The following is a 26,161-nucleotide window of genomic DNA, read 5'->3' on the forward strand; positions in this document are numbered from 1 at the left end:
TCTAGATCATAGTTTAAGAGAATCTGGCTTTTTTAATTTCAAAGTCATTTGGATCCTCTTAGGAAAGCTCTTTATGAGGAAAAGGTTCAAGTTGTATTTCCACAAAGCTCTGGCAGTTTTCAGCTCTCACGGTTCTCAGTTCTCAATGAAAGCTTAACAGAAAGTACACTTTACCATACGGAATATAATATCTATTACAAACTATAGAATTGAACCATTGACAACATAAAGGGCTCACTTGAGTATGTCCTGTACCTCCTACAGATTCGATTTAGTCAGCCATGTGATTCTTCATTCATGCTGCTGCTCTCAAAAAGGAAAGAGATAGAGTACTCTCTCTGATACAGAATGTCCAAGCAATGAAAGCATAGCACTAGTGTCAGCAGTGAAGTGACTGCGCAGCATTGAAGCTGGAGTCCAAACTGGGTTAACAGTACATTAAAACACAGATAGCTGTAATTGTGCCACCAATCTGTGCAGCTGCATGGCTAGAACAGAACTGCAGTGCTTAGATGCAGCTTTCTGGCATGAACTGTCATTTACAGTGTTTGGTCCATAACATATGCACTTTGCACTTGGAGGCAAATCAATCTGAAATATTTGAAGCGTACTCAATAAAAGCTGTCATAACTAGCATTAATTTCCAAACACCTACTTAAAAATAATAATAAAAAAACAAACTAACTAAAGAATGCTGCCATGATCAAAGAGTTCAGATTCCTCATCAACTCTAGAATGCTGCAGTAAGTCTCATAGAATCAAATTACTGTGATGCTGACTTTACATGCCTTCTTACTCTGTCACTGTAAAATGTCATGCAAATATAAAACAGTATTTGAGAAGAATGCTACATATGTCCAATTGTATAATATAGGAAGCTGTCAGCTCAACAGTAACATACTAGCAGAGATAACAGCAAATAAAATGGAAAAATATCCTCATAGAGACAAATTCACTTGATCTCAGTCATGCAAACTGCTTGTCAGATTAATGCTGTGGAAAACGGAACATTTGGTCCAATGTTTTAAAGATTATTATTATTTTTAAAGGAAATAAAGCAATTTCCTAATATTGGCATTGGAAACTTGATATAGCTACACACCTGTGTTGTAGAGGAAAATGTACAGATAAGTCCCTCTGCTCAAAAAAAAAAAATAAAAATTCTAAACATACAACTAAGAAAAGATTCTCTATGAAAACTATATTTGAATTAACAAATATTATAAAGTGTTCAAACTGTATAACATACTATGAATTGGCTGCCAACGTATTAGACGAACAAATAAAGTATCAGGCTGGATTAATCAATATCCTGATGTTACCAATCAGAAACTTCCCATGTAAGTTCAAAGCTAAGGAGAATTTACGATTGAAAATATTTAGGTTTTATTCTTCTCCAGTCTGCATAATTTAGGAATGAAATTGATGACAGCTGACTCAAAGACTTTTAAAGTCTTCTGGGTTTGTCTCAGGAAAACTGAACAGCTATTGAAAGGTGATACACCGGAATGAATGTGAATTTACTCTGCTTCTAAATGTAAAGAGCTGTTTAGAGTAAGGTACAAAGTGACATCCAGTTCCATTCACCTTCAACAAGGGAGATTTCATCATGGCTCCTTGTGCAATTGTTACTGTTTTAGCTTTCAAAAGCAGCAGCAGTCATGGTGGAGGCTATAAAATGGAAATCCTTCTGTGACTTCTACTCTGTTATTCTTTTTCCTAAAGAATACATAGTGCTTTAACACATGACAGTAAAGATGGCATTGTTTGTGGCACAATTGGCCATGAATGTGAACTGAATTTGTGGATTTGCAAAATGGTTGCCAAGATGTTGGCTTGGCAGCAGACACATAAAATAATTGCTCTATCAAAATATCAAATTAAACAAGTGGAAGACACATAGATATTTATTTCCACTTTTTTAATAATAATCTGTCTAGATCACCTCACACCAGACTACATTAATAACAAACTCTGCCCCTATGCCACGTCTTTCTATTCCCAAATGATGAAACATATACCACAAATAAATTTCATAAAAATCATTCTGGAAAATGATTACTTTACTGAGACACTGATGAAAACACACACAAAATCTATCTCATACACATTTCTTATTTATAGAAGGGCTGCTCTGAAAGTAATGCCTCCTATTTTATGCTATTGGCCCACAACTTCAGAGGTGGATGTTGGTATTATGGCAGTAGAGGTTGAACCTTCCCATCAACATTCCATTACGTGCTGTTGCTGTGCAACATGTGGCAGCAGACAGGCAGTCTGACACAATGCATCTGACACAGAAGTGTATACAAAGCAAAGACATGGAACTGAAATCCGGTGTGCAGAATAAATGGCACCCACTGGCATCCATCTACATTTGCTGAACGTTTATGGACAGCAAACAGTGGATGTGAGCACAGCGAGGCAGTGGGTGGTACATTCCAGCAGTGGTGTCAGTGAGAATCTGCATCCACTGGTGCAGATTTTTACAAGTGTGGCATCCAGGCTCTTTGCTGGCAAAAATGCATACTTGAGATGATGCTGAAATACAGCTTTTGCAGGTAAGAATTTGCTCTATCAAATAGTATTTACTGTGCTTTTTGCATTCGTCTGTTGTAATTTCAACGGAAATAAATAGGAGGCATTACATTCAGAATGACCTACGTATATAGGGCCCAAGAAAACACCTCTTTACACAGTGCAGCACAGGCAAGCCAAAAGATTGGAAATCCAGGGCATAGGACATTAAGATTTTGCTTGTCTGTTCAAACTCTTATAAATAGAAAGCACACTGATTTTTCATTACAAACTTTTGAAGTTTTGATACCACTGATGTGCATCACATATATAGAATTGTGGATGCATGGTTCTTCTGAAGATACAGAAGCATTTGCTTAACAAAATTCTGAATGGAAAAAATGAGGTAATTCTGAATATTTCAGGAGTGTGAGTGTCTTTTTGAGAAATGCAATGTCCTCAAGCAGCAGCGTGGTTATTGATTGCTAATGTGTTGTAATACCATACAGTTTCTACAAAGCTACATTAAGAGGTGAATATGTCAAAATAATGTACAGTGTAATTTAAAACAACTACAAATCCTTCCAGCATAACAAGCAAGACAAAACTAAATGGTGGTGTACTGAAGGGAGATTATTTTCAGATGGGTATTGAATTCCTTAACTCTTCACTGAAAATCTGTGATGCAGAGTGACAGGTTCAAAAATAATACACTTCTTGACATCAGCAAGTGTCTTTAGAAATTACAGACGATACTTGCTTTCATTTTAAATACGTACTCAGCAACTATGTTACCTGGGCTCTTTTCAGCCCCATTTATGGAGGGCTTACAGAGAAAGGTACAGAGAGATTAGGCTTAGTGTCACATAGACAGTGGTCCTACTTAGGATCATTTCTAAGACCAGCATCTTGACCATAAAGGTGCTGAACCTCACAAGAGTCCTTCCATTCAGTTAAAATCACCTTCATTTTCTGGTCTTAATCCTGCAAATGGCTATCTGACGATCAGCCAATACTTCTGCACAGAGCCCCAAAGGCTGGAAGAAGTTTTTGGGAGAATCATGGACAGAGCACAAACATAAAGCTATTTAAATGGACAGTGCTGTGTGTTAAGTCCTACTGATAATGTTATACGCCTTGAGGATGAGGACAGTTTAAAAGAGTAAGAGATGGGCGTCAGCAACAGAAATCCTGAGGAAACAGAGATCCTTCAATACCTTTGAAAACAAGTAGGAATAATACATCAACAGATTCACACTGAAGGGCTTTTGCTTCAAAAGCATGGAGATATTTCACATATCCTAAACTATACATTATTTTTGAAGCTGCATTCTAGCTATACGCTGCCATTTTCATACGTAAAATGCTATGCAGGCTATGTTAACATAGATTCTTTGCCAGAAGTCTTGCTGGCAAAAATATCCTTTCTGTTCATGCTATAAATCATGGTTATCCCACCATTTCCTGACAATATATGCATTTCTTACTTCTAAAATCAGCAACTTAATCTTAAAAATGAAAACTTCTAAACTCCTAATGCAATGCTATGTTTCGACAACAACAAGGCTGTACCTACTAATTTCCACAGTCAATTTCTTGTTTGTTATGAGGCCATCCATAAAGTGGCATTGCCTGGCACAGAAAAACCTCTGTATTATTTATACATGTGACGGTTCTGAAGGAAAGTAACCACTGCTGAGGAGTCTCTAAGACTCCAGGCATGCAAAAGTAAAATTAGTCAGATCTTCAATTTTATAGTTTTCACTTGTTATTCTTCCCCACTGACTTAATAGCTCTTCATTGGAACCTCTGAGTTTTTGTCATCATTCATGTTTATGACATTGGCCATTACAGTGTTCTTGATGACCTAGGTGAAAACCACAGCTAGAAGAGGACGTAAGTCTTCTTAGAAGTAACTGTCATTCCTCTAAAACAAGGTTCAAAGAAGCCAAAGAGCTGAAATAGAGAAACAAAGTGTAAATAAAAAAAGAAAATAATAAAAAGTGTAATCTATGTGAGGAGCTTGGATTTTTTCATTGTACACTTGCTATAGCCAAATAAGGGAACATTCTGAGTACATGAGGGTGCAAGCTGCCTTTTAACCCATTTTTTTAATGTTTCATAAAGAAAGATAAAACCACTGCTAAGATGAAGGCTTTAACTGAACGACTTTAATAGCTATTTTAATAGCTAAGGAGCTACTGAAATAGTAAATAATTGTGTCCAAACACTAAGGAATAGTTATCTGAAGAGTTTGTTAACAGCTAAAGGTATTGCTTTCTGTTCATAAAAAAGAGTGAGAAATGAATGAAGTACTGATACAAATGCTTTCATTGTTCTTCTGCCTTTCTCTCAAAAATAAATAATGAAACAGTGATAAATAAATAAACTTTCGCTTTTACTTACTAAGCAGAACAATGACCCTTATTTCTTCTTAATGTACAAATAAATTATGACAATACAAACAAAAGCTTCTGTACTAACTATTACTGTAATAACAAATTACTGAATTAGAATATGGCTGAAGGCTGCATCACCACTCCAATTTTTAGGTACTTCATACTGATCTTTTATCAGACTCTAGAAATAAATGCTTTTCATAGCATTAAAACAGTATAATTATTGTTCCTATCCAGGTAGGTGCTGGAGGCCCATTCCGTTTCCAAAATTAACTCAGTAGGTAGGCAAAATCATTCTGTCTGCCTAACAGTGTATGTAATATGAATAACAATACAGAAGGGAGCTCTATAAGGTTATTAGGAAAAGAACATCTGATAACAAGTTGCTGAACTCTCACCAATAATCCTACTGTGAAACTGAACTTTGGTTTTCCTCAATGTATGGTATGCACATAAATCAAAACCAAGATACCTCTCTTCAAAAATTTTCAGGCTTTGGAAAATCAATGCCCAGAACAAAGCAAATCTGTGAAGTATGAATTTCCCTAATAGTTGGTCAAAATCACTAGTGTTTTTCTTTCTCTATTCAGAAAGATGAAATTTCCTGCTACGTTACACCTTAACCTTAACAGAATGAAGCAGTAAAAAGAGAAGCTGGAAGGAATAAGCTTTCACAAGAAAAAGAATGGGTTAGCTTCCCTCCTGTTTCAAAGAGCTATGATTTGACAAATGGCCTCTAATCATAAATTTCCCTGGAAAAAAATTCCAGGGAGAAGAAAAAAGTCAACACGGACATGGAGATTTGCCTGTCATTGCTTCTGGGCAGGACAAAGGAAGGGCAGACACAAGGGTGCTCACTATGCTTTGCATAGCCTGAGTAAGAGACCTGAGTAAAGAGCTCTGTCAGTCTCACTTCCTTTGGGGACACTACATTTATTTACATAGGAGATGACTCCTAAGAATAAATAATGTGCTAGCAAGAATCAATTTTTCCTTTCCAGAGTAAGATCTAACAGCACTATTATTAATGGATCTTTTCCATTCTTTTTTAGGTTGTAAAAAGAAGCAAAACTGATTTTTACAGTAAATGAAATATCTCACTGAAAAGTATTCTGACAATGTTAGGCATGCATGAATATATATGTCTTGATTAAGCCAAACCTGTAGGAATAAAAGCAAGAAAGCTGTTTCAATGTTCCTTACATCATCTGGACTTTTAAGTTATCATCAACATAATGGTGTGGGTGTTCACATGGAATGCATCTATTTAATTTTAAAAAAATTTAATTTAAATAAAAAGAGACCATCTGAGCACCTCTAACAGATGCTGTAGTGCTCTGAAGTTGCTTCTCAGTATCTTTCAGAAAAATCAGATCTGCGAAGTTTTAACAGTTTTCCACTGCCTGGGTGACTCATGACATGCATCTGAAAGCACATTCCTGACTCGCTTGGAATTCCTACTTGTATATGTTCAAACAGTACTATTATCAAATTTGTTAAATATTCAATAAAGCATTTTTTATTAAATCTTTCTTTGTACTTTCTTTCCCAGACTCTCTCTTAAAGACAGTTAGAGTCCAACTCAATGCAAGAAAGAAAAAAAGAAGTGAGGAAAAAAAACTTCAGATGCGTGCCACTTGAAATCATTATCTCCTAAACGGGTTGATATATAGCTTCTTTCACAAAGGAAAAATAGCTAACAGAGTCGAGTTCCATTATGTTAGTTAGCTCTTCAAGTGAAAATAATATATCTATGTTTTAAATAATGTCAGAATATTCCTGTTTTTCCAGAGCAGCAAGAAAATGGAATGTGTACCTTATGTAGGTTTGTCTTAGCTGTGGTTCCTACCTTAACTAAGTATAACTTGTTTTTGTACCCTACAGTAACTGCACTTCAGCAGAACAGAATTCTCACAGTTTAAGTAGAAAGATGGAAGAAAAGATCCACGGTTTGTCAAGTTTCAGCACTCAACTTACTGATAATGGTTTTGTTCTCAGTTTAGGAGATAACCTGCAAAACAACAATGTCCACTTTTCACCAAAATATTATTTAAGTTTATAGTGTATAACCACACATCTACTACAGAATCAATGGATTATATCCCAGTGTTTCATAGTGTGAGTGATTTACAGTGAGTTAAAGGCTTGCTTACTTTATTTTGAGATTAAACTCACACATATAATGACAAATTCAGTTACGATTAGGAGACAAAGCTTATCTCCAACATTTAAAAAACAGGAATTTCAAGCTCTCCAAAGAAATGTTTTGGTTTTGTTTCTTTTTTTCAGACTGTTCAGATTTTGGGGGAGAAGATCTTTAGAATAATATTCCACCTTCTAACAGATATGTTTTCAGACCTATTCCTTCCTTCCAAGATGAAAATAAGTAGAAAAGTGAAGTATCGCTTCTAAACTTTATACGGTATCTCTACCATTTATTTTCACACTGCCATATAACACCTGTATTGGAAGTAAGCTGTCCCCTCATATGTATGAACAATGTTACTATTTTACTGTATCCCTAAGTCACAGAATCACAGAATGGTTTGAGTTGGAAGGGACTTTAAGATCATCTAGTTCCAATCCCCTGCTATAGGCAGGGACACCTCCCTTTAGACCAGGCTGCTCAAAGCCCCATCCAGCCTGGCCTTGAATGCTTCCAGGGAAGGGACATTCATGACCTCACTGGGCAACCTGTCCCAGTGTCTCACCACCCTTACCATCTAATATCTGGTTTAAATCTACCCTCTTCCAGTTTAAAGCCATTTCTCCTCATCCTGTCACTACCTGCCCTTATAGGAAGTGTCTCTGCAGCATCCCTGTAGGCCCCTTCAGATACTGGAAGGCTGCTATCAGGTCATTTTGGAGCCTTCTCTTCTCCAGGCTGAACAGCCCCAGCTCTCTCAGCCTGTTTTCATAGGAGTGGTGCCCCCCTCTGGACCCCCTCCGACATCTCCATGTCCTTCTTGTGCTAAGGGTCACAGAACTGGACACAGTAATCTATTATTTTATATTATCTTTTCCTCCTACTCTATTATTTAGTATTGTAATTGTCTCAATTATATACAATTAACAAATACCTAATATACCTGGATTTATATCTAGATAATGTATATCTTTCAAAAATAAATGTTTAAGTTGATAATCTATTAAAAACTGCAATTCAAGTATTGAAATGCAATTATGTCTATGACACAACAATGAAGAATACAATAAATATTTTTTTTTCCCCAAGTGGGAGAGTTAGGGTTAGGGTTTTTGTCTTTTAAGTCCTCCAAGCCTCGAGGACCTTATTTTTAAAGGCAATGTTAATTTTCTTTAACATTCTTCTACTTTTCTGATTACTAACAACACCAATTTTCTTCTGAATTTTAGACTCTTGCACTGTCTGAAATTTGCTGTGGGTTTTTTTTTTCAATCTGAAATTTGCACATTTCTATAGAAATTTATTTCTGTCATTGAAGTATATGACTGTGATTTGCTTAATAATGCTTCCCAATTAGCGAAGCATTTACTGAGCTTTCACAGTCCACGTTCTGTGATAGTAAAGCAAGCTACTGAATGACTTAAAAATTGAGACCACAGCCCATTGTTCAAAGAAGTCATGACAGGGTATTTTTTATACACATAGAAACAATTTTGTTGCAACTGGAAAGGGAGTACTAAGAAAAGCTTAATTCCATTAAAGTCAGCCAATATGAACGTATCATAGCAGTGTGTTGTATAACTAAGCTGACAGAACTCTTTGAAGATAATGCTGCTATGATAGATAAGAAAGTGATGTGGACAGCATGCATTTTTCAAGAAGTATTTGATAAGGCGACATGTCAAAGACAACTGGTTGTCATAAGAAAACCTGGCTGGGTGTATAACAAATTTTAGAGAACTGGAAAGTGTGTAATGTCCTAAATATAGAAAAATATTTCTCTTAGCAACCATCAACTATAAGACAAACTTAAAATACACAAACTTAAGACACGTAAGTGGCACAGACAACACTAGATGCATGAGAAATATAAGCATCTGCAAGGTAATACAGCAGACATTCTGCTGCACTGAGAGATATAGGTACATGCTTCCCAATATTTCAATCATCAAGAAAGGCATCCTCATTCTGGATTGTTGGTGTGATTGGATCATGGATCACTGACCTTTTCAATTTTGCGCCAGTGCTTCTACAGAAAATAATGTATATGGAGATGTAGCATGGAAGTTAACCTCCATTTTTTTAATTAGAGTCAAGAAGTCAATTGTCTACTGTTATTTTTATTTGAAGACCCCGTTCTTGCTATTTGCTCCCTTTTCAAGAAGTTATGCTAAAATTAAATTAACCACCCAGCACTGTAATTTAATGGACTATAAAATAATCTCTATACAAAAGTACAGAAATCTTTAAAAGCTTCTGTATGAACTAGATAAAGCATTAGGAAAACATGCTAGGCTGAAAAATTATAGTACCACAGTAGGAGAGATGAGATGGTTTAAGCACTCTCTGAACAGTGAGTGACCAGGTTTCTCAACTAGTCTTATCTCCTTTGAAATGAAGTCCCCAAAGACTATGAAGGTCAACCACTCGTCAGCTTATATTTTCATGTTCCCATCATAAACATTTCTTTGAGATGTGTGAATCTACTGTCCTTCCCAAGCCAATGTAACCCTGCAGCACCAGATCAGTATTCAGGAAGTGTCAACAATTGGTAATTATTGCCAGAATTGTTACATTGCTGCTTAGGCATGATAACTAATTAAAACACAATCTATTCACAAATATTAGAAAACCTAAACATAGTCTTTGCACTTTTGATGAATACTGAAAAGTTAATAGATACTGTTCACTTAAACTCATGAAAAGTTTTTACATCTAACCTCTGAAATTGTTTCATAATGAACTCTCAGTAAAGACAGACTCCACTGACTTACTGTCTAGAATATCCAGGGACTGGCTGAACCCATGATGCTGAAGCAATTGTTTTCCCAAGAGCATCTGTGCTTATACAGCATATGCAGTAATTCACATTGGCTTGATTTTATTTTAAATCTTATACTGAACTCTTCAGCCTACTTTCCATATGTCTATAATATAAGAAATACGGCAGCACTGAACATAAGCAGTTATTTTATGTAGTAGTGATCATACTAATCAGCTCTCTACCACATTCTTGTAATCTCTCTTGCATACGGTTGTTTTACTTCTAGGATAAACATCTTTCTTTATTTTGAGTTGTTTTAAAGGGTATTTTATAACATTGCTATTTTAAAGCTATATCCTGGTTATGCCAATTGTTTCAGACAAATATTGATAAGACTGGAAAGAAAGATTATGAACATCAGTCAGGATTAAAAGTTGTTTACTAACAATTATTTCCCAGTGGTCTTTTGCTGTCACTGTTGCACCAAGAGAGAATAAAAATTATAAAGGGTAGACCACCAGGGACTTGTCTAAACTACAGAGATAACATTAAAAGAATGAACTCCTCATCTTCTGCTTAAAACTATATTTCAGCCACTTTTGCAGCCTTTGGCAGCTTTTAGCATTCTTTCAAGTTAATGTCACACAACAGTGTTTTCAGCCTCACACATTTGAAGCATCCGTTTGTTTTTTTTAAGCAAAATATGCTAAAAAAGCACTGGACAAAAAAACAACAACGAAAATGTGCAAGCTTCCAATTCTCACAGACGATTCCTTTCCTTTACAGTTAGAACAAGCCCTGCTTTTGTTTTCACTAACACTTTTATCCAGCAAAAGTTCACCTGTAAAGGACTCAGTGGTAACTATACACCTGGGAGAAAATTAACTTTGCAGTTTGGGAAAATAATTGGAAGGTATTAACAGAAAAAACAGCAAAATGTTGATTACTAATGCAGTCTCAAAGTCTACTGTATGAGAAACATACATACATGTATTAAAAAAAGCCTGTCTTGTGACAATTTTAACTAGAAAATCATGTAAAAATACTGCTCACAAAATAAGGAAATGAATTTGTTCTTCTTTTTCAGTTAATCCTTTTGATCCACCTAATTTAACCAAGGTTCAATAGTTTCAGTTAGATGCAAGTTACACCAGAATTAATCAGATGAATTATAGGCTGCAGAAATGAGCCTCAGTGTGATACGTCAGTCCATCACGCCCTTGGGCAAGCAGCACAGAGTTTAGCATTTATTTTGACAAGAGAACATTTAACTCCTAGCCCTTCTGTATTTCTTTGCATTTAGAGCCAGAACTGGTGCTTCCATATGAGTATGTAATAGCTTATAAGATATAGCCACCACAAACTTGTTGCTCATTGACTCCGTATGATGGACAAACTCACAAAAAAATATATTCCCATACAAGGATATAGTTAGAATTTATATTTTTGTAAACATATTCATGGAATTCACTTCCAATAATTTGATGTAGTTCAATCATTTTAGACTTCTGGCTTCATAACACAGATGTAAATACATTCTGCTGTCATTTTGCAGCATTGATATATATCAATGCAGATTTGAATCAGGAAGAAATCCTTCTAGGATGGATGTGAATGACTCACAATACATCTGTCATTAATATATGTACACCTGCACAGATAAGAAAACAAAAATATAAAAAAAATTCCTTATGATCTCAGTTATATTATCCCATTAATTTATCACTCAAATGAAGACGTACATGAAAATGAATTCTTTTGTATATACTGCAGTAGTACAGCGACAGAAGAATTGTTCTGGAAAACAGGAAGAACACAGTTGTGAAGTATACCTTGTGCAGCATAGTGAAGCATATAAATTCAAGATCAAAATAAAGTCATTGCTATCAAACAGAAAGGAATGCCACCTTTTCTTATACCTAAGATTGGGAATTGTAAACATGTGAACACATTTTTTTGTTGTTGAAATTGCAACAGAACTTCACCTTCCTATTTAGAAAGTTTCATAGAGTGACATAAGTATTCCTGATATCTGCTGCAGAAGCAATATTGTTTTTTATACAATTTCCATCCAACCTTTCTTTCCATCTAACTTTGAGCATTTCTGTGAGATGGAGGCTAGACATATTCTGTGCCTCTACGTCCACAGTAGAGTAGTAACTAGCCATTACTTCTGCCACAACAAGCAAAGCATAAAAAGTTACCTGGAATAAATATTGGCTTTTCTTTATCTTTACCCCATTGCATGAGCTTGGACTAATCTCAATTTTTTCTTCAAAGAGTAAGAAATTATTAATCTGGTACATGGAAGATTTTCTTATAGGCAGCAATCACACCCACTGATATATGCATTTTCATACTCAGACATAACAGGATTATGACATAATGGCTTTGGGCCATCCATGTAACGGAAGTATGTATTATTCAGCTCTACTCTGATGAAAACACTGGCAGCTGCTAAAATGCTCACAGAAATCATGTTGGATATTTATCCTTTGCACCACATATAGCCTTGTAGGATAACCTAAGCTTGCAAATTACAGTATCAAAAACTGTTTGCTGCTTTCCATAATAGAAGGTGGAGGAAGAGGTTACTGTGGAGAAGAATAAATTTGATTCTAAATAATTTCCTCAGTAAAACATTTATTATGAGTTAACAGGGGATAATGAAAAATCTTCACTTAAATATAGGCATTAATATTCTGTAAGTAAAATAATGCAATGTGTTTGCCTCCATGTTTTGCTCTAGATATCTGCCTGGATCATGCTGGGGATGGCCTCCTGGGTCACGAACCAGAGCTGAAGGCTTTTCCCCTATATCTTCATCTTCCATGCTTACTTTAAAGAGAAAAAAAGCATGCAGCCCCTTTGCACTGAATGTATTACTGATGGAAGCACAGTGATATAGGGAATTGCCACTTCTCTAACAAAGCTACTAGGATAATCCAGGTCTAAATTATTCTGAAATGAGGGAAAAAATATTGCAGGTCTAAAATTACAGAGTGTGTTGTGAGTTAGCTGGTTTAGAGCAGCATGGGATTCAACTGAGGGACTGAGATCCACTGAACTTGTTCAGATAGCATGTTGAAAGTGAAGGACTGATTCAACCTCTCTTTGCAAAAGCACCAAGCAGGGGTCTGCAGGAGAGGCCTCAGAAGAGAGAACAACAGCCCAGCAGAGGCCCATGGAGGAGCTGGCCGTCCCCTGCAGCCCGTGGGCACCATGGAGAGCAGATCTCCCCGTGCAGCCACAGAGGAGCTCACGGTGCAGCAGTGTGTGAGGCCTGAAAGCCACAGCCCATGGATACCCCTGCAGGAGAAGCCCAGGCCAGAGCTGCAGCACAAGAAGAGCGGCCCGTGGTGGGGCAGGAGGGCTGGGGGAGCTGCAGCCTGTGGGAAGCCCATGTGCGATCAGCGGCGGAAGGATGGCATCCTGTGGGAGGGATCCCACGTGAAGCAGGGGCAGAGAGTGGCCGTGAAGAAATGGCAAAGACGAAGCATTATGGGCTGATCGCCACTCTCATTCCCCACAAGGGAGTTCACTGGCACACGCTGCACAGAAAAGCTATGGAGTCTCCATCTTTGGAGATATCCGAAACCTGACTGAGATGGGCAGTGTCACGGCCAACTCAACCAGGGTCCTGCTTAGAGCAGGTGGGGTTTGACTAGAGAGTCTCCAGGGATCCCTTCCAACCGCAAAAATTTCTGTGATTCTACAAAATAACTCAACTGTAACCACCTGCTGAAAATGCACAACCAGCATGAAAGCTGAAATAGTAATTGCATTCCCAGAAGAGAACTGCACAGCTATGAACTTAAAGGCACCTTTGACAATGGAGGTGAATGGAGCATTTCTTCCCTGAAAATCTAAAAGTTTTCTCTAATCCAAAATTGTTAGTATTTGCAAGGGAGCTCTGTGAGGCAAACATTCGCATAAAACAAAACTGCCAGTATAAGCAATTTCTTTAAATAACAATTATAATAATATAGTAAGCTTCTATTCACTAAAGATGATTCTCAATTGAAGATTCAGTCCACCTTGCCTTCTTGGCTAATCCTTCTCTTACTGAAAATGCCATATTGGAATGAAATAATTGGACAGTGTTTGAAATTACTCAGTTTTGTACATATAATTTAGAGGTCACTGCATGGTCAGATAGGTATTTCAGAATTGCTTTATTATTCCATTTGTGGAAATATGAAATAATAGTATCTAAATTGTTTTTCCATCAGAATGTTTTTCTCCTGCTTCACTACACAGGCTGCCTTTGCAGAAGCAATCTGTTGTTTTCTCAGGTCTACCTGTAGGGAGCACGGTTAGTCATGCTGCAGGGAACAGGAACTATTCCCAAATTCAATTCTGCCTGTATTCTAGAGAACCAACACTGCTTCCACACTTCAAAGCTAGACCAGATTCTTTCTTCTATCTATACCTTGGCACAGGGTAAAGAATCGAGAATGTCTTTCAGATCCATCCCTTCCTTGCCTTTCAGTTTACAGCACCAGTCATTCTCCTGCTTATATACAGCACACAACAACTCGTGTGAGTGCTGGGCATGAGGAAGATTCCATTTCCTTACCTCCAGAAAGGCCATAAAATTTAGAAAAGATGTTTGTCATTTGTCAGTTAATATTGATATGCACTTCTAGTGTCTGAAACATAAAAATACAGTACAATCCCCCCAAATCTGGAAGTCACTGTAAATCTAAGTATTCAACACCTTTGAATGCAAGAGGGAGAAGGTGCACTGTTAGACCTGGGGGGGAGAAAAAGGACAGAATTTGGCAAAGAGAGACAGGGTGCAGTAACAAAGCTTCCAGTATTTCCAGTTACCAGCAGAACTGTTGGCAGAACTCATGTCAAAGAGTCCTTAAGTCAGTACCACAGAATCACAGAATTGTAGGTGTTGGAAGGGATCTCCAGAGATTATCGAGTCCAACCCTCCTGACAAAGCAGGTTCCCTACACCAGGTTGCACAAGTAGGCATCCAGGCGGGTCTTGAACATCTGCAGAGAAGGAGACTCCACAACCTCCCTTGGCAGCCTGTACAGTGCTCCGTCACCCTCACCGTAAAGAAGTTCTTGCACACATTTGTGCGGAACTTCCTATGCTCCAGCTTCTGGCCATTTCCCCTTGTCCTGTCTCCACACACTGCTGAAAACAGTCTGGCCTCACCACTCTGTTCCCCACACCTTAGATATTTAGATATTTACAGACGTGGATCAGGCCCCCTCTCAGTCTTCTTTTCTCAACGCTAAACAGACCCAGTTCATAGGAGAGATGCTCCAGGCCCTTCACCATCTTTGTGGCTCTCCGCTGGACTCTTTCCAAGAGATCCCTGTCTTTTTTGTACTGGGGAGCCCAGAACTGGACACAGTACTCCAGATGAGGCCTTACCAGGGCGAGTAGAGGGGAAGAATCACCTCCCTTGACCTGCTGGCCACGCTCTTTTTAATGAACCCCAGAATGCCATTGGCCTTTTAATATATAATATATGCATTTCATTTCCACTGCCTGATCCAGCTGCAGCTGGCTGAACACTGCAGCAAACAAAGGGCTGAAACATTAATAAAACTTGCCCCATGTAAAGTCAGAGAGGTACTAGCTGTCTAAAGTGGGCTGTCAGAAGATGAACCAAGGCTCATGAAGACAAGTGATAGAAGAAAGCATTTGTTGTTTGTTATTCCAGTTTGCTATTAGTTGCCTAGACTCACTCTACACATTTGGATAAACACTCAAATAAGCTGCATAAGAGGCATGTTTTCTTCCTGGATGCTGCCATGCATACCTTTATTAATGCTAACCAGGATTTCTTTAAAGCATTCTATACCTTAACGTTCACGGTGAAGTGAAGCTGAAGTAGCACAACTGGTGAATGATATATTAATATCAATGCATTGATGTGTATAGCCTGCTGTTAGATTCCAAGGAAAGGGTTCATTTTTATTTATGGAATTTTTAACAACCTGGGCTGTACCTCTTTGAGGCTATCTTTCTGCTACTTCTATTAGCAATGAGCAAAAGTGTCTGACTAAACAAAAAATCTCTCAACAGGGCATTTTCTACACAGAACCTCTTTTAGACATTTATGTTTTCTTCTGGTCCATTAATAAGCTGTATGAACGTAAAAGGAACCTTTAGTCTTCCAAAATTTCACAGAAGGGAGAATAGATGCCAGGTACTGAGAAGAGTATGATTCATTCCTTGGTCTGATAGTTCTGTGTAATGATGGAGTTGTGGTAAAATTGCCATATTAATTATTTAAGACTGTTTAAAATATAAGACATGATTTCTAAATGTCAGAGGAAAATGCTCTCCATTAATCTATACAGAACAAAATAGAGACCACTACAGCTATCAGATATATAGTCTGACCTTAAGCCTAATTTCTACCATCCCCCATTGTGTTGATTTTCCTTCTGAAAAATCACAGAGCTGAATTAGGATGCCACATTCCCCTTTAGGCGCTGATAGACTTCAGGATGCATGTCAGAGTACCTGATCACGTCATGACAGCCTGTCACTCTTGGGAGTCTGCAGTTGCCTCTGCTGCCCACTCCTCACAGCTCCTGTTGCTCATCCATTGCTATCTTCCAACTCTCTCCAATCCTACAATCACATCTGCTCAAGAATCGTGGTTACTTCTCTCCCAAGCTTCCTCCTCTGAACGTCTAGATTCATACACAATTCAGAGCAGCTCTAAAAGTGGTGTTAAGCTTTGTTCTCCAGCAGGCAGGACAAGTCCTGATCCTACTGAATTGTGTAGGAGTTTCTGGTTTAATTCACTGGCTTTAGTGTCAGTTAGAGCAGAATTAGGCCATTTGATACTAAATTCTCAGGATGTGCCTGAATAAAAATAGTACAAATACTGTGGAATTCAAGCTCTTCATCCATAATATATTCATCTTGAAGTGCACAGCTGCCATGCATATATTTATGTAACTGCTATCTGTAGAAATATTTAAGCATTCAGTTCAACTCTGAAAAAAATATTTAGAAAAGTTAAGGAAGGCTAAATGGTGACAGAAAGGAAGAAGAGATAGCCTTTAGACAAACATGTCTTCAGAAAGCAGTAAACCTCTAACATTTTCATCTACATCACTGAAGAAATACAGCAGGGCTAGAAAACACAAAGAAAGAGACAAGGATAATCAGACATATGGAGCAGGAGGGAAATATAAGCAGACTGCAGCTTTTCAGCCTATAATTAGACAGCGTAAGGTGGCAATGATAAGCATCTCTGTGAGAAATATTATTCACTTTTCACATTAAAAATACTTGAAGCAATCAATACAACTCTCAAACAGCAGGCTCAAAACAGAGACAATGCACTTAATTTACAGAACCCATGTTACTGAAACCAATAAAGCAAACAGGTTGGAAAACAAGATTGGATAAATTCGAGAACAACAGAGACACTAGAAGCTTTGAAACGCACTATGACCTCCTGCCCAAAAGAATCAGACCCAGCAGAAGCTTCGCGAGGACCAGAGAGGAAGGTGGCAGCAATTTCTCTGCATTCCCTCTCCTGTGTTCATCATAACCATCAGCTCCCAAGATCATGGGTCTCTTCATTACAGCTGATGTCACTCACACACTTGCTCTACCCAGTTCCCAAGCTCAAAAGACAAAAGTAATGCACATAAGTTGGTCTATATATGCAGTAAGTAAGTACTGAAAGCTGCGGGAACATCTCTGCCTTCCCACTCAGCCCAGCTGTTCGACACAACCATGAGAAACCTCATTACATCTGCATCCACTCCTTACAGATTTCTATTCCTTTCCTCTCTAAACTCATCTGTGACAAAGCATTTAGTATCACATGGTGTTACAACACAAGCACAGTCGTATTAATCAGCAATATTTTTATTCCGTTGCTTCTCTGGCAGGCTCCTGGCAGCACAGCAACAAACATTCTAGTAATAAATGAGCTTTTAAGTGCACCAGACTTTACTATTCAGCTGCTGGCATGTGGTCTCTGATCAAAACTTAACTTATACAACCCCTGTATAGGCAGCACACCAAGTAGCAGTAATAGCAACAACACTAATAGGCAACGTAGGGCACTGATCTGATCTCAGTTCAAAGAATGCAGGTCAACTCTCTTCCTAACTATACCAAAATCTATTACTTTAGAGCCTCTTTTGCTTAGCTATACCGATACACTGCTGAATTACAGGGATGTAGGTAAGTAGGAGCATGATGCCCATTAAATCTCCATAAACAATTAACTTTTGCAGCTGAGCTCTACAACAAAACACCCTGCCTGCTGCCATGGGATGTTGCTTCACTTCATGTAGGTCATTGGTGAGGTAATAGACGGTTCTAACCAGCAACAGCAAAAATGTACCAAACTCCCAGCACAACACATTCTTTGATGGGTTTTAATAAAAATATAGATCAATTTTATAGCACACAAAATGAAGAAAAAGCAATTACCTCACTTTAGTGTATTTAAAATGTTTTTTAAAGTACACAGCATTTTACTGCTAAAAATATCCCAACAAAACATACATTCAATGTAAAAAAAAAATGCCTTAAACTTACCTCTTAGTTTACACTGATTTAATATATTTTTTCTTCTACTTTTCAACTTTCCTTGCATCTTGGGAATATAGTGGTTTTCTCCACCCGCTTCCTTCCTCTCACCTCCTCCCCCTCCAATCTGGCCTCCTTTCCTTCCTTGGAGGTTTTTAAGCTTTAATTTGAGAGTGTAAAGCTGAAAAATATTTGATACAATTTTTTTTTTTAATTAGAGAATTGAGCTCCTCACCATGGTTGAAGCATTTCTGGGAACAGCACCAAAAAACTTGCAGCTACTGCACTGAGTAGCCACAGCATCTCTCTTAAAATCATCATTCATTTATTTTTCCCAGACAACTAGTGTTTCAGCATTTCACTTACAGACATGACTGCAGCTTAGGAGACTGAGGCTAGAAATGAGATTCCTTGTTCAGTTTTGGAACATGAAAGTCAGATTCCCAAATTCCAGTGTGGGCCCATCTCCAGCTAGAACAGGAGCAAGACTCACCAAGTGGCATTTGACAGCTTATGAGATGAGAACTGGCTTAGTCATGTTTTCTGTGAGCTCAAAAGGGTATTGATGATTGCATGTCCTAACTGGAGGAGGTGGCTGTCAGCCTGCCTGCAGCGTGCACGTCACCACAATGGGGAAGGGGAAGTATTTTAGAGCCTGTGTGGGATTGGGCTCACTGAACGGAGCACTTGGGAAGTCTCCTCTCCTATGAACTGGGTATTGTTGGGGAAGAAGAAAAAATAAAATAACAGGTTAGATATAATTGGCTAGGGCCTCTGCAATGCACATTCACGCTGAGGCATGCTGAAGAGACTCAGCATTTCCAGGTGCTAGTGAGCAACAGCTGCAGCTTACTTTAAGTTTCCATTTACTGGCATTACATTGTCTTTACAGGATCAATGTATTTATTTTTTAATTCTTGATGTAATGTGGTAATAGGTTGCTTTTACCTAATTAAAAATATTTTCTTGAAATGAAATAAAATTATTGGCAATGCTAAAAAAATCATATTTTGCTTAAATGTTACTCATATTTCAAGGCTGCAGATTATTTTAGTCTTCATCTCCATACCTTGCTTAGCCAAAGTCATTACATTTCACTCTTTCCTCTTAAATCAGTCTCTTTAGCCACCAGTTCTTATTTGCTGTTGTCTGTAATTCAGCAATTACTTGTCTGCTCTTTGACACTACATATTCTTCCAAAGACAGTATTGCCTTTTCAAGTATTGCATTGATCAGAAACTGGTTCTTTCTTTAGCTTTAGCATAATCTAGCATGCATATTTCTGTACACTTAATACGTATTGGTTATGTAAAATCAGTTCTGAATTAATTTATCCCAGATGCATTAGCTTCTACTCCTTCTCAATCTGATTATGATGCATTGATAACGCCTCTTGCTCATGTTTCTAATCTCTAAGTATCTTCTAATTTCTGTTTCCTGCTGTTTACATCATCTGCTGACTTCATTAACATGCTGTTCACTTGCTTTCTTTAATACTATTAATGAATTTGTTAAATAAGATTGAAACAGAGACCAATTGTTATGGTACTGCATCGGACAACTGGGATGTGCCATCAGCCAGGTTTTTCTGCAGCAAGGCTGTTTCTCAAAATCATTCCTTTTAATTACTTTCAATAAGGTATTACTTGTAGAATTGACTGTTATTTAATTGTGGCCTTACCAAGAAGCTGTTTGGGAAACCTTGGCATGGAAAAGCTGACTGTTTATGTAAGTGCTCTTGTTTAAAGCGAACCTACAGGAATGTTTGGATTGGGTTCAGAATGGGATTTAGGCTGCTTACTTCGGTTCTCCTTTCTATTTAATCTCGTCACGCTCACTGCTTCATACCACAGTTACCCTAACAGATTTGAAATATCTGAATTAACTCCATGCAATTGATAAAACAATTTAACTTGCTCAAAAACTGTGCAGAAAGACACATGCTAACAAACAATATTAAATAGAAGATATTATTATGTTTCTTAATAGACACAGATAGTGTGAATATATATGAATGTACAGCAGACAAACATTTCCAAGTACATTTGCAGTGTAATTAAGGGAAACATGAGCAGTGCCTCTCTGTTAAACATTAAAAACAGATAAACACAGAGAAGGAAAGACTGATTTTAGCTAACACTGGTGGTCTGCAAACAGACTAACTGAGAATAAATTAGGCTAGAAATGAGAAGGTGTATAACAACCATCAGGAACGTGAGGCTCCAGATAAGCCTTCCAGTACATGTAGCCAAGGCAACGGAACTAATGTCTTTAATACAAAGCTGGATTGGTTCAGGGAAGGAATTGTCGAGTGGCTGCACAAAAAGGCAGCATACCCAGCCTTGATCTCACACATGCCCATCCTTGTCTTCATGTCATCTCTAAGAGAACAGCAGTAAATAACAGCACATCTTAACCCCAAATTTTGTCTTTGGAATTACTGATTGTTCTCAAGCCCTTTATTTTTTTCATACCGAATGTCTGAATTTAATACTGATGCACCTAAATTCCTGAAATCTAAAATAGGAAAATAAAATCATTATTTTTCATTACTAGGTAGAAGCTAGAGGTTATAATTTTAAGTGCCAGAATTCTGGCGCCTCAAATGTTAATTATCAGTAAATGCACAAAGGGAAAAGCTCCACAGGCAAAGGCAGTACTGAATGGGCCCCTGCACTGGGCAACATCTTGGCTGAAAAGTTCATGTTTCCCTCTGCTGCCCACAGCAGAATCAGGGTCTGCTGCCTCCCAGTCCCGTCAACGCAGACCTGAGGAAACAAGAAATAATCTGGACCACAGGAACACGTCCTTGCTATTTGCTCTCCATTTAAACCCAGAAAGCATGGAAGTCTTTCAAGGTTTAGAAAAGATGGAAAATATTTGAATCCAGGTCCCTGGATCTATTTTGGATGTGTTGGAGTGTCAGAGATGATAGCAAAGGACAACTGGGCATTTTTATTCTCATAACATTTTGGGTATATAGGTCACTACATTCAGAAGATTTCAGCTCAAAAACCACTTCCAGACATGCAAAAAATAAAATAAAATAAAATAAAATAAAATAAAATAAAATAAAATAAAATAAAATAAAATAAAATAAAATAAAATAAACCCAGCAGATTCCTTTTTATACATTGAATGCTGGTCTCAGTTAAAAAGAGTAACAAAATATTTGCTCATGGATATGTATGAGATTTTTGGAACAAAGTGTTCTTGATCCTTCTCAGAATATTCTTCTCTCAGTTTTAAACTCTCATCAGTGGGAGAGGGGCCATTAGGGAAAGGACCTATTTAACCTTTATAGTGCATTATTTACATAGACTACTCAAAGCAAGCTAACAGGGCTGTTACTCTAGGTATGATCTCTATACATGGTTGAATAGTTCTTAGCCTCTTGAAAGCACAGGATTCATTGTTTTCGATCAGCCTATGATCATAATGATACAAAGAAAAATCACAGTAATTATAGAGCAGTCTTCATAAGAGCTATATTTAATAAGCTATGTTCATCTCTGTTCCAGCTCCACTAGCTTCTGTCAAAAGCAAGGATATATTTAACTGTTATGTGCTAGCTTGCATAGCTACAATAATTATTCTTGAGAAAGCAGTACTGCTCTTTGGTTCATTTGGAGGTTAAATCTTGCTCTCTGTATATTTAACAAAAATACTGAATAGTTAAAATAAATCGAGAATACAATATATGTTCATGGAGTTCAAGCATTCTTTAATGAAATCTCATTTAAAAAAAAAAGTTTTGTTTTGTTTTGTTTTGTTTTTGCTTCTCAGTTTGACAGCAGAAAGTGTAACAAAAGGCAAACGTTTACATGCATATGTATACCCACACATGTATACATGTGTATGTGTGTAGAAATACATATGTGAACATGTTGGCTAGAAACACCAGCCGGCAGTGCACCATCAAAACTCTCTTTTTCACTGGATTACTGACTGGTGTAGAATTTAAGAACTACACTTCAGCATCAGTAATCCATAAGAAGCTGCAAAAAATGGAAAACATATCTTCTTTGTCTGGAGGAGATCACAAAGTCTAAGGCAGCAGGAGGAGATGGACAGCTGTGTAGTACAAAGAAAACACGAAAAAAGTTTCTCAGCATACATCTCAGTGCAAGCGTGTATAAGCTGAGCATGAGACATCATCTGTTGCCATCATCAGGTGGTGTGCATTTATCAGTTATGAGGCCTCTGCTAATGTTATTTTGAATTATTGCTAGGAATTTATTTCCCTATGATATGAACCAATAACGAGGAGCTCATGGTAACAGCAAAGTCTGATGCTGTTTCACCTGTGGAATTTAACTGGGGGGAAAAAAATTCCCTCTTCTTACAATGCAGTAGGAAGAGGATTGTCAGTGACTTCAAAGAGCTCACCAACAGTAGCGTGCAACTTTTAGTCTGGTATCATTTCAGTCTCACTCATTCTTCATAATTAAAAATACTGTTTACTTCATAGAAAATTTTCAGTAAGAAACAATGCAATTTAGTTTGTTGTTGGTTGTTTCCTTTCTTACACTCTGCATTGTGTTCTGCCCCACATGTGCTTACTGGCTGCTCTTCTGAAGAGGAGCCACATGCATGCTGGGGAGGAAGAACAGGGCTTGGAGAATTAAATGTAAAGGACCAACATGCAATAATTCTTCATCTGGTAAGTGAGGCATGGGGGCAAATTTCACATAAAAATCAAGAGTTCAATGGGGCTAAACAACAGCTTACATAATATTAAGGGAATAAAAGTCAAAGATCCCAACAATGTGCTTTAAGGCCCTGCCAGAATTCCACACTTCCTTCCCACTCTTAAAAAGCACAGAGTGTCCCAGCCTCCTCCCATCTAATCCACTGCACACAAGATATCCATCTTCTCACCCTTGCTATCCAACACAGCTCGAATAACAGCCTTATGAGCCCCAAGACAAAACATGCTGTCTATAAAATAAAACTTTGAAAGCAGACACTGCGTTTGCAGGCAGGCTTGCAGGCTTCATATGTGTCTGTGCATGTATATGTGAGTGCATGACACCAGAGCACTGAACCTATTGATTAATTTCTAATTAAAAGGGAAGTGAATGAAGCGTTGGGAAAAATTCTGAAGCAATCTCGTATTGTGATATGCAAAAGAACGCAAGCAGCAGTTCATTGGTGTCTCCATAGAAACAAGACATATTGGAGGGTGTAAGACATTGTCAGAGGACTAAAAAAATTCAGCTTCAGCAGAAAACAGAAAAGCACCTAAGGGATTATATTTTTTTTTAAAGCAGGAAAACAAAATTAATTATTCATTTCCTATATATGAAGCATCCTTTTCTTCCGATGAGTTACTTAGGATAAACTTATGGACTGGCTAATCCTATGATTTTCTAATCCATAAAATCTGTAGCAAACGCATGGTTACACTTCTAAGTATGAAGCCAAAAAGGAATAGAAGTAGTCTCTCAATGAATAATTGAAAGCTGCATTCAATATGCTGTTAATTCTCTGTACCATTTTCGCACTTGCCTCAGACACATTGCTCCTGCACTCCCCTGAACCCCGGCCCATCTGTGGGGCCCTGCTGTGGCCTCTGCAGAAGGCGTCCCCAGGATGGTGAAAGGCAGTGGGGAGATATTGCCTCACTGAGACACCGCTCCCAGTCTGCTCAGCCTTCCTCCTACTTCCAGGTTTGTGGCACGCAGCTGCAGTGACTATTTTTAAGATGCTGAACCCCCACACAGAATGGGTTAAAAAAGGCTCATCTCCTTATGCCAGAACTGAAGCTATGTTTTTTGGTTTTTTTTTAATACGTGACCAAGAGACCTGAGCCAGCTGGTAGCTTCACAAGTTGCATTCTCTTCCCCGATTTTCTGCCCAGAGCTGGCTGTGGCAGTCTCAGGGACAGTCTGCCAGCTGAACCAGCCTCAACACCCTTGGCCTCCTCTCTGAAAGATACTTCCTACCCACAGAGCAACCCAGTGCTGGAGATAACTCTACTGAAAGAAATGCCAGAGAAATCAGGGAGCAGTTACCTCCTCAAGTGGTTCCTACCCCATTCCCACAAAAGCAGGACAGGAAGATTCCATTGCCCTGGGCCACAGATAAGGTAGCAGCACTTCGACTCATGCTGTGTAGCCCAAATGAAGCTGACTACAGCCATTCACTTTTGACTGGATGTTATTGCAGGTTTAGGAGCCTTGCTGAGGGCAGTATTAAAAGAGGGTATGTCAGATAGCAAAAGAGAAAAGATTCCTCTGAATAAGCAGGCTTTGTCCTGGTAATATTGTGTGCCTCCATGCCATGGGGTTGTCCAGCCCTCCCCTGACAATTAGCTTCTTCAGGGAAGTTTGGTCACAAACACAAGGAGTAAGGAACAGATGAAAGTATGAGACATCCCATCTGCAAGCAAGAATTAAGGGTTCTAAAAAGATGTATCAGTCAGTAGAAAGGAAAGAGAAGGTTTAATCTGAAAAGGGCTGTTCGGCTGCTCTTGGTGTTCTGTACAGAGTACTCATGTTAGTAAAAATATTCAAAGGGCAAACTGAAGACAAAGCATTACATCTTTTTTCTCAGTTCTAGTTTCCATCATAAATATCCGGGCATTAAAGTTCTGTCAGAGGATGCAGTGATTTTCCAGCCCTCTAATGACTTGCATCAGGATGCACCTAAGAACAGACACATGCCTGTAATTAGTAAAGTGTGGCATATGCCAGACAATTGCCAGACTTGATTCAAAACAAAAATGGGACGAGGACTGACTGTGGCTCATTTGTGTTCAGCTGTAATGTTCAACATTTGTGAAAAGACAGTCTTGCTGTTATATAACATAAAAGTGAGGGGAAAGATACTCATTTATACTACCAGGGTGTGTACATGTTCTGTAATCCATGCACCAGAACCAAAACCACTTCACTTGTTTACAGTGACTTATCTTTCACAGACAGTATCACAAATACACCACTGCCTGCATAGGATCTACTTCCAGCTACATATCCCTGAAAAAGTTAAAATTGATAGGTACACATGCAAGAGAAAAATATTTTAAAAGATGTGGAATATGACAGGAAATAGTTAACATTCCCAATTTTTTTCTAAGAATACAAATTACAGGGATTTATTTTTGCTCTTACAAGGACCAGTGCAAGGGCCCTGTCATTGCCTTTCTGGGCTTTGGATAATGACTGATCATCACTGATATCATCCTACACCTTTGCTTATATGTGCTGTTCTTCCCTGCATAATCAGTCTTACTGATGTTTGGGCTATTTCTCATGCAAGTAGAGTGTACAGAAGGAATAAGAAATGATGACAAAAACATGCTGTTCTGAAGGACTCAGTGCTAGGTTGCATCTTTAAGGAATATCTTCAACTCTTCTTTTTTGTATCTAGACAAACAGAAAAAAGAGCTGTGTGATTTCAAATATTCTAAATTCACGTCCATCACAGCGGTCACAGCTTTATGCTTCCTGATAGACAATGATATAAAATGAAGAAAGGTTACAGTAATATGAAGTTTGTTCTCCCTTTTCTGTACCCCATACTCATTCTCCAGACAAGGCAGTTAAAAAGGGAAATGATTAATATTTTCTCAAGTCATGCTTTAAATTCAGATTGAAGTGAAACTAAGAAATGGCACTCAGAAAGGAAGTTACTGTGCCATAACACCTGATACAGAGTTTCTGATGTCTACACTGTGACCATGTATTACAGCAATTCTAGATTAAATTAGATGGAATGGTGATGACATATCTCATGAGAAAATTAGCTATAGCTTATCCAATAAAGTCTTTATTATCTGTGAAGCATACTTGA

The 26,161-nt window shown here is 38.0% G+C and overlaps 1 protein-coding gene across 16 annotated transcripts in view; it reads right to left on the bottom strand.

The window, feature by feature from the left end:
- The window catches only part of DLGAP2 (DLG associated protein 2), a 453,855-nt gene that overhangs the window by 273,738 nt on the left and 153,956 nt on the right, over positions 1–26,161 (bottom strand). For 6 of the 16 annotated variants that reach the window (XM_090136318.1, XM_090136313.1, XM_090136314.1 and 3 more), the window contains exon 2: positions 18,374–18,545. The exons of the other annotated variants lie outside the window; for them this stretch is intronic. In XM_090136318.1, coding sequence (XP_089992444.1) covers positions 18,374–18,431 — 58 coding nt within the window. In that variant the 5' untranslated portion in view covers positions 18,432–18,545. The remainder of the gene's footprint in view (positions 1–18,373; positions 18,546–26,161) is intronic. 16 annotated transcript variants of the gene reach the window in all.

The sequence above is a fragment of the Phasianus colchicus genome, chromosome 2 (genome assembly GCF_987193195.1).
Source record: "Phasianus colchicus chromosome 2, bPhaCol1.hap1.1, whole genome shotgun sequence".
Lineage (NCBI taxonomy): Eukaryota > Metazoa > Chordata > Aves > Galliformes > Phasianidae > Phasianus > Phasianus colchicus.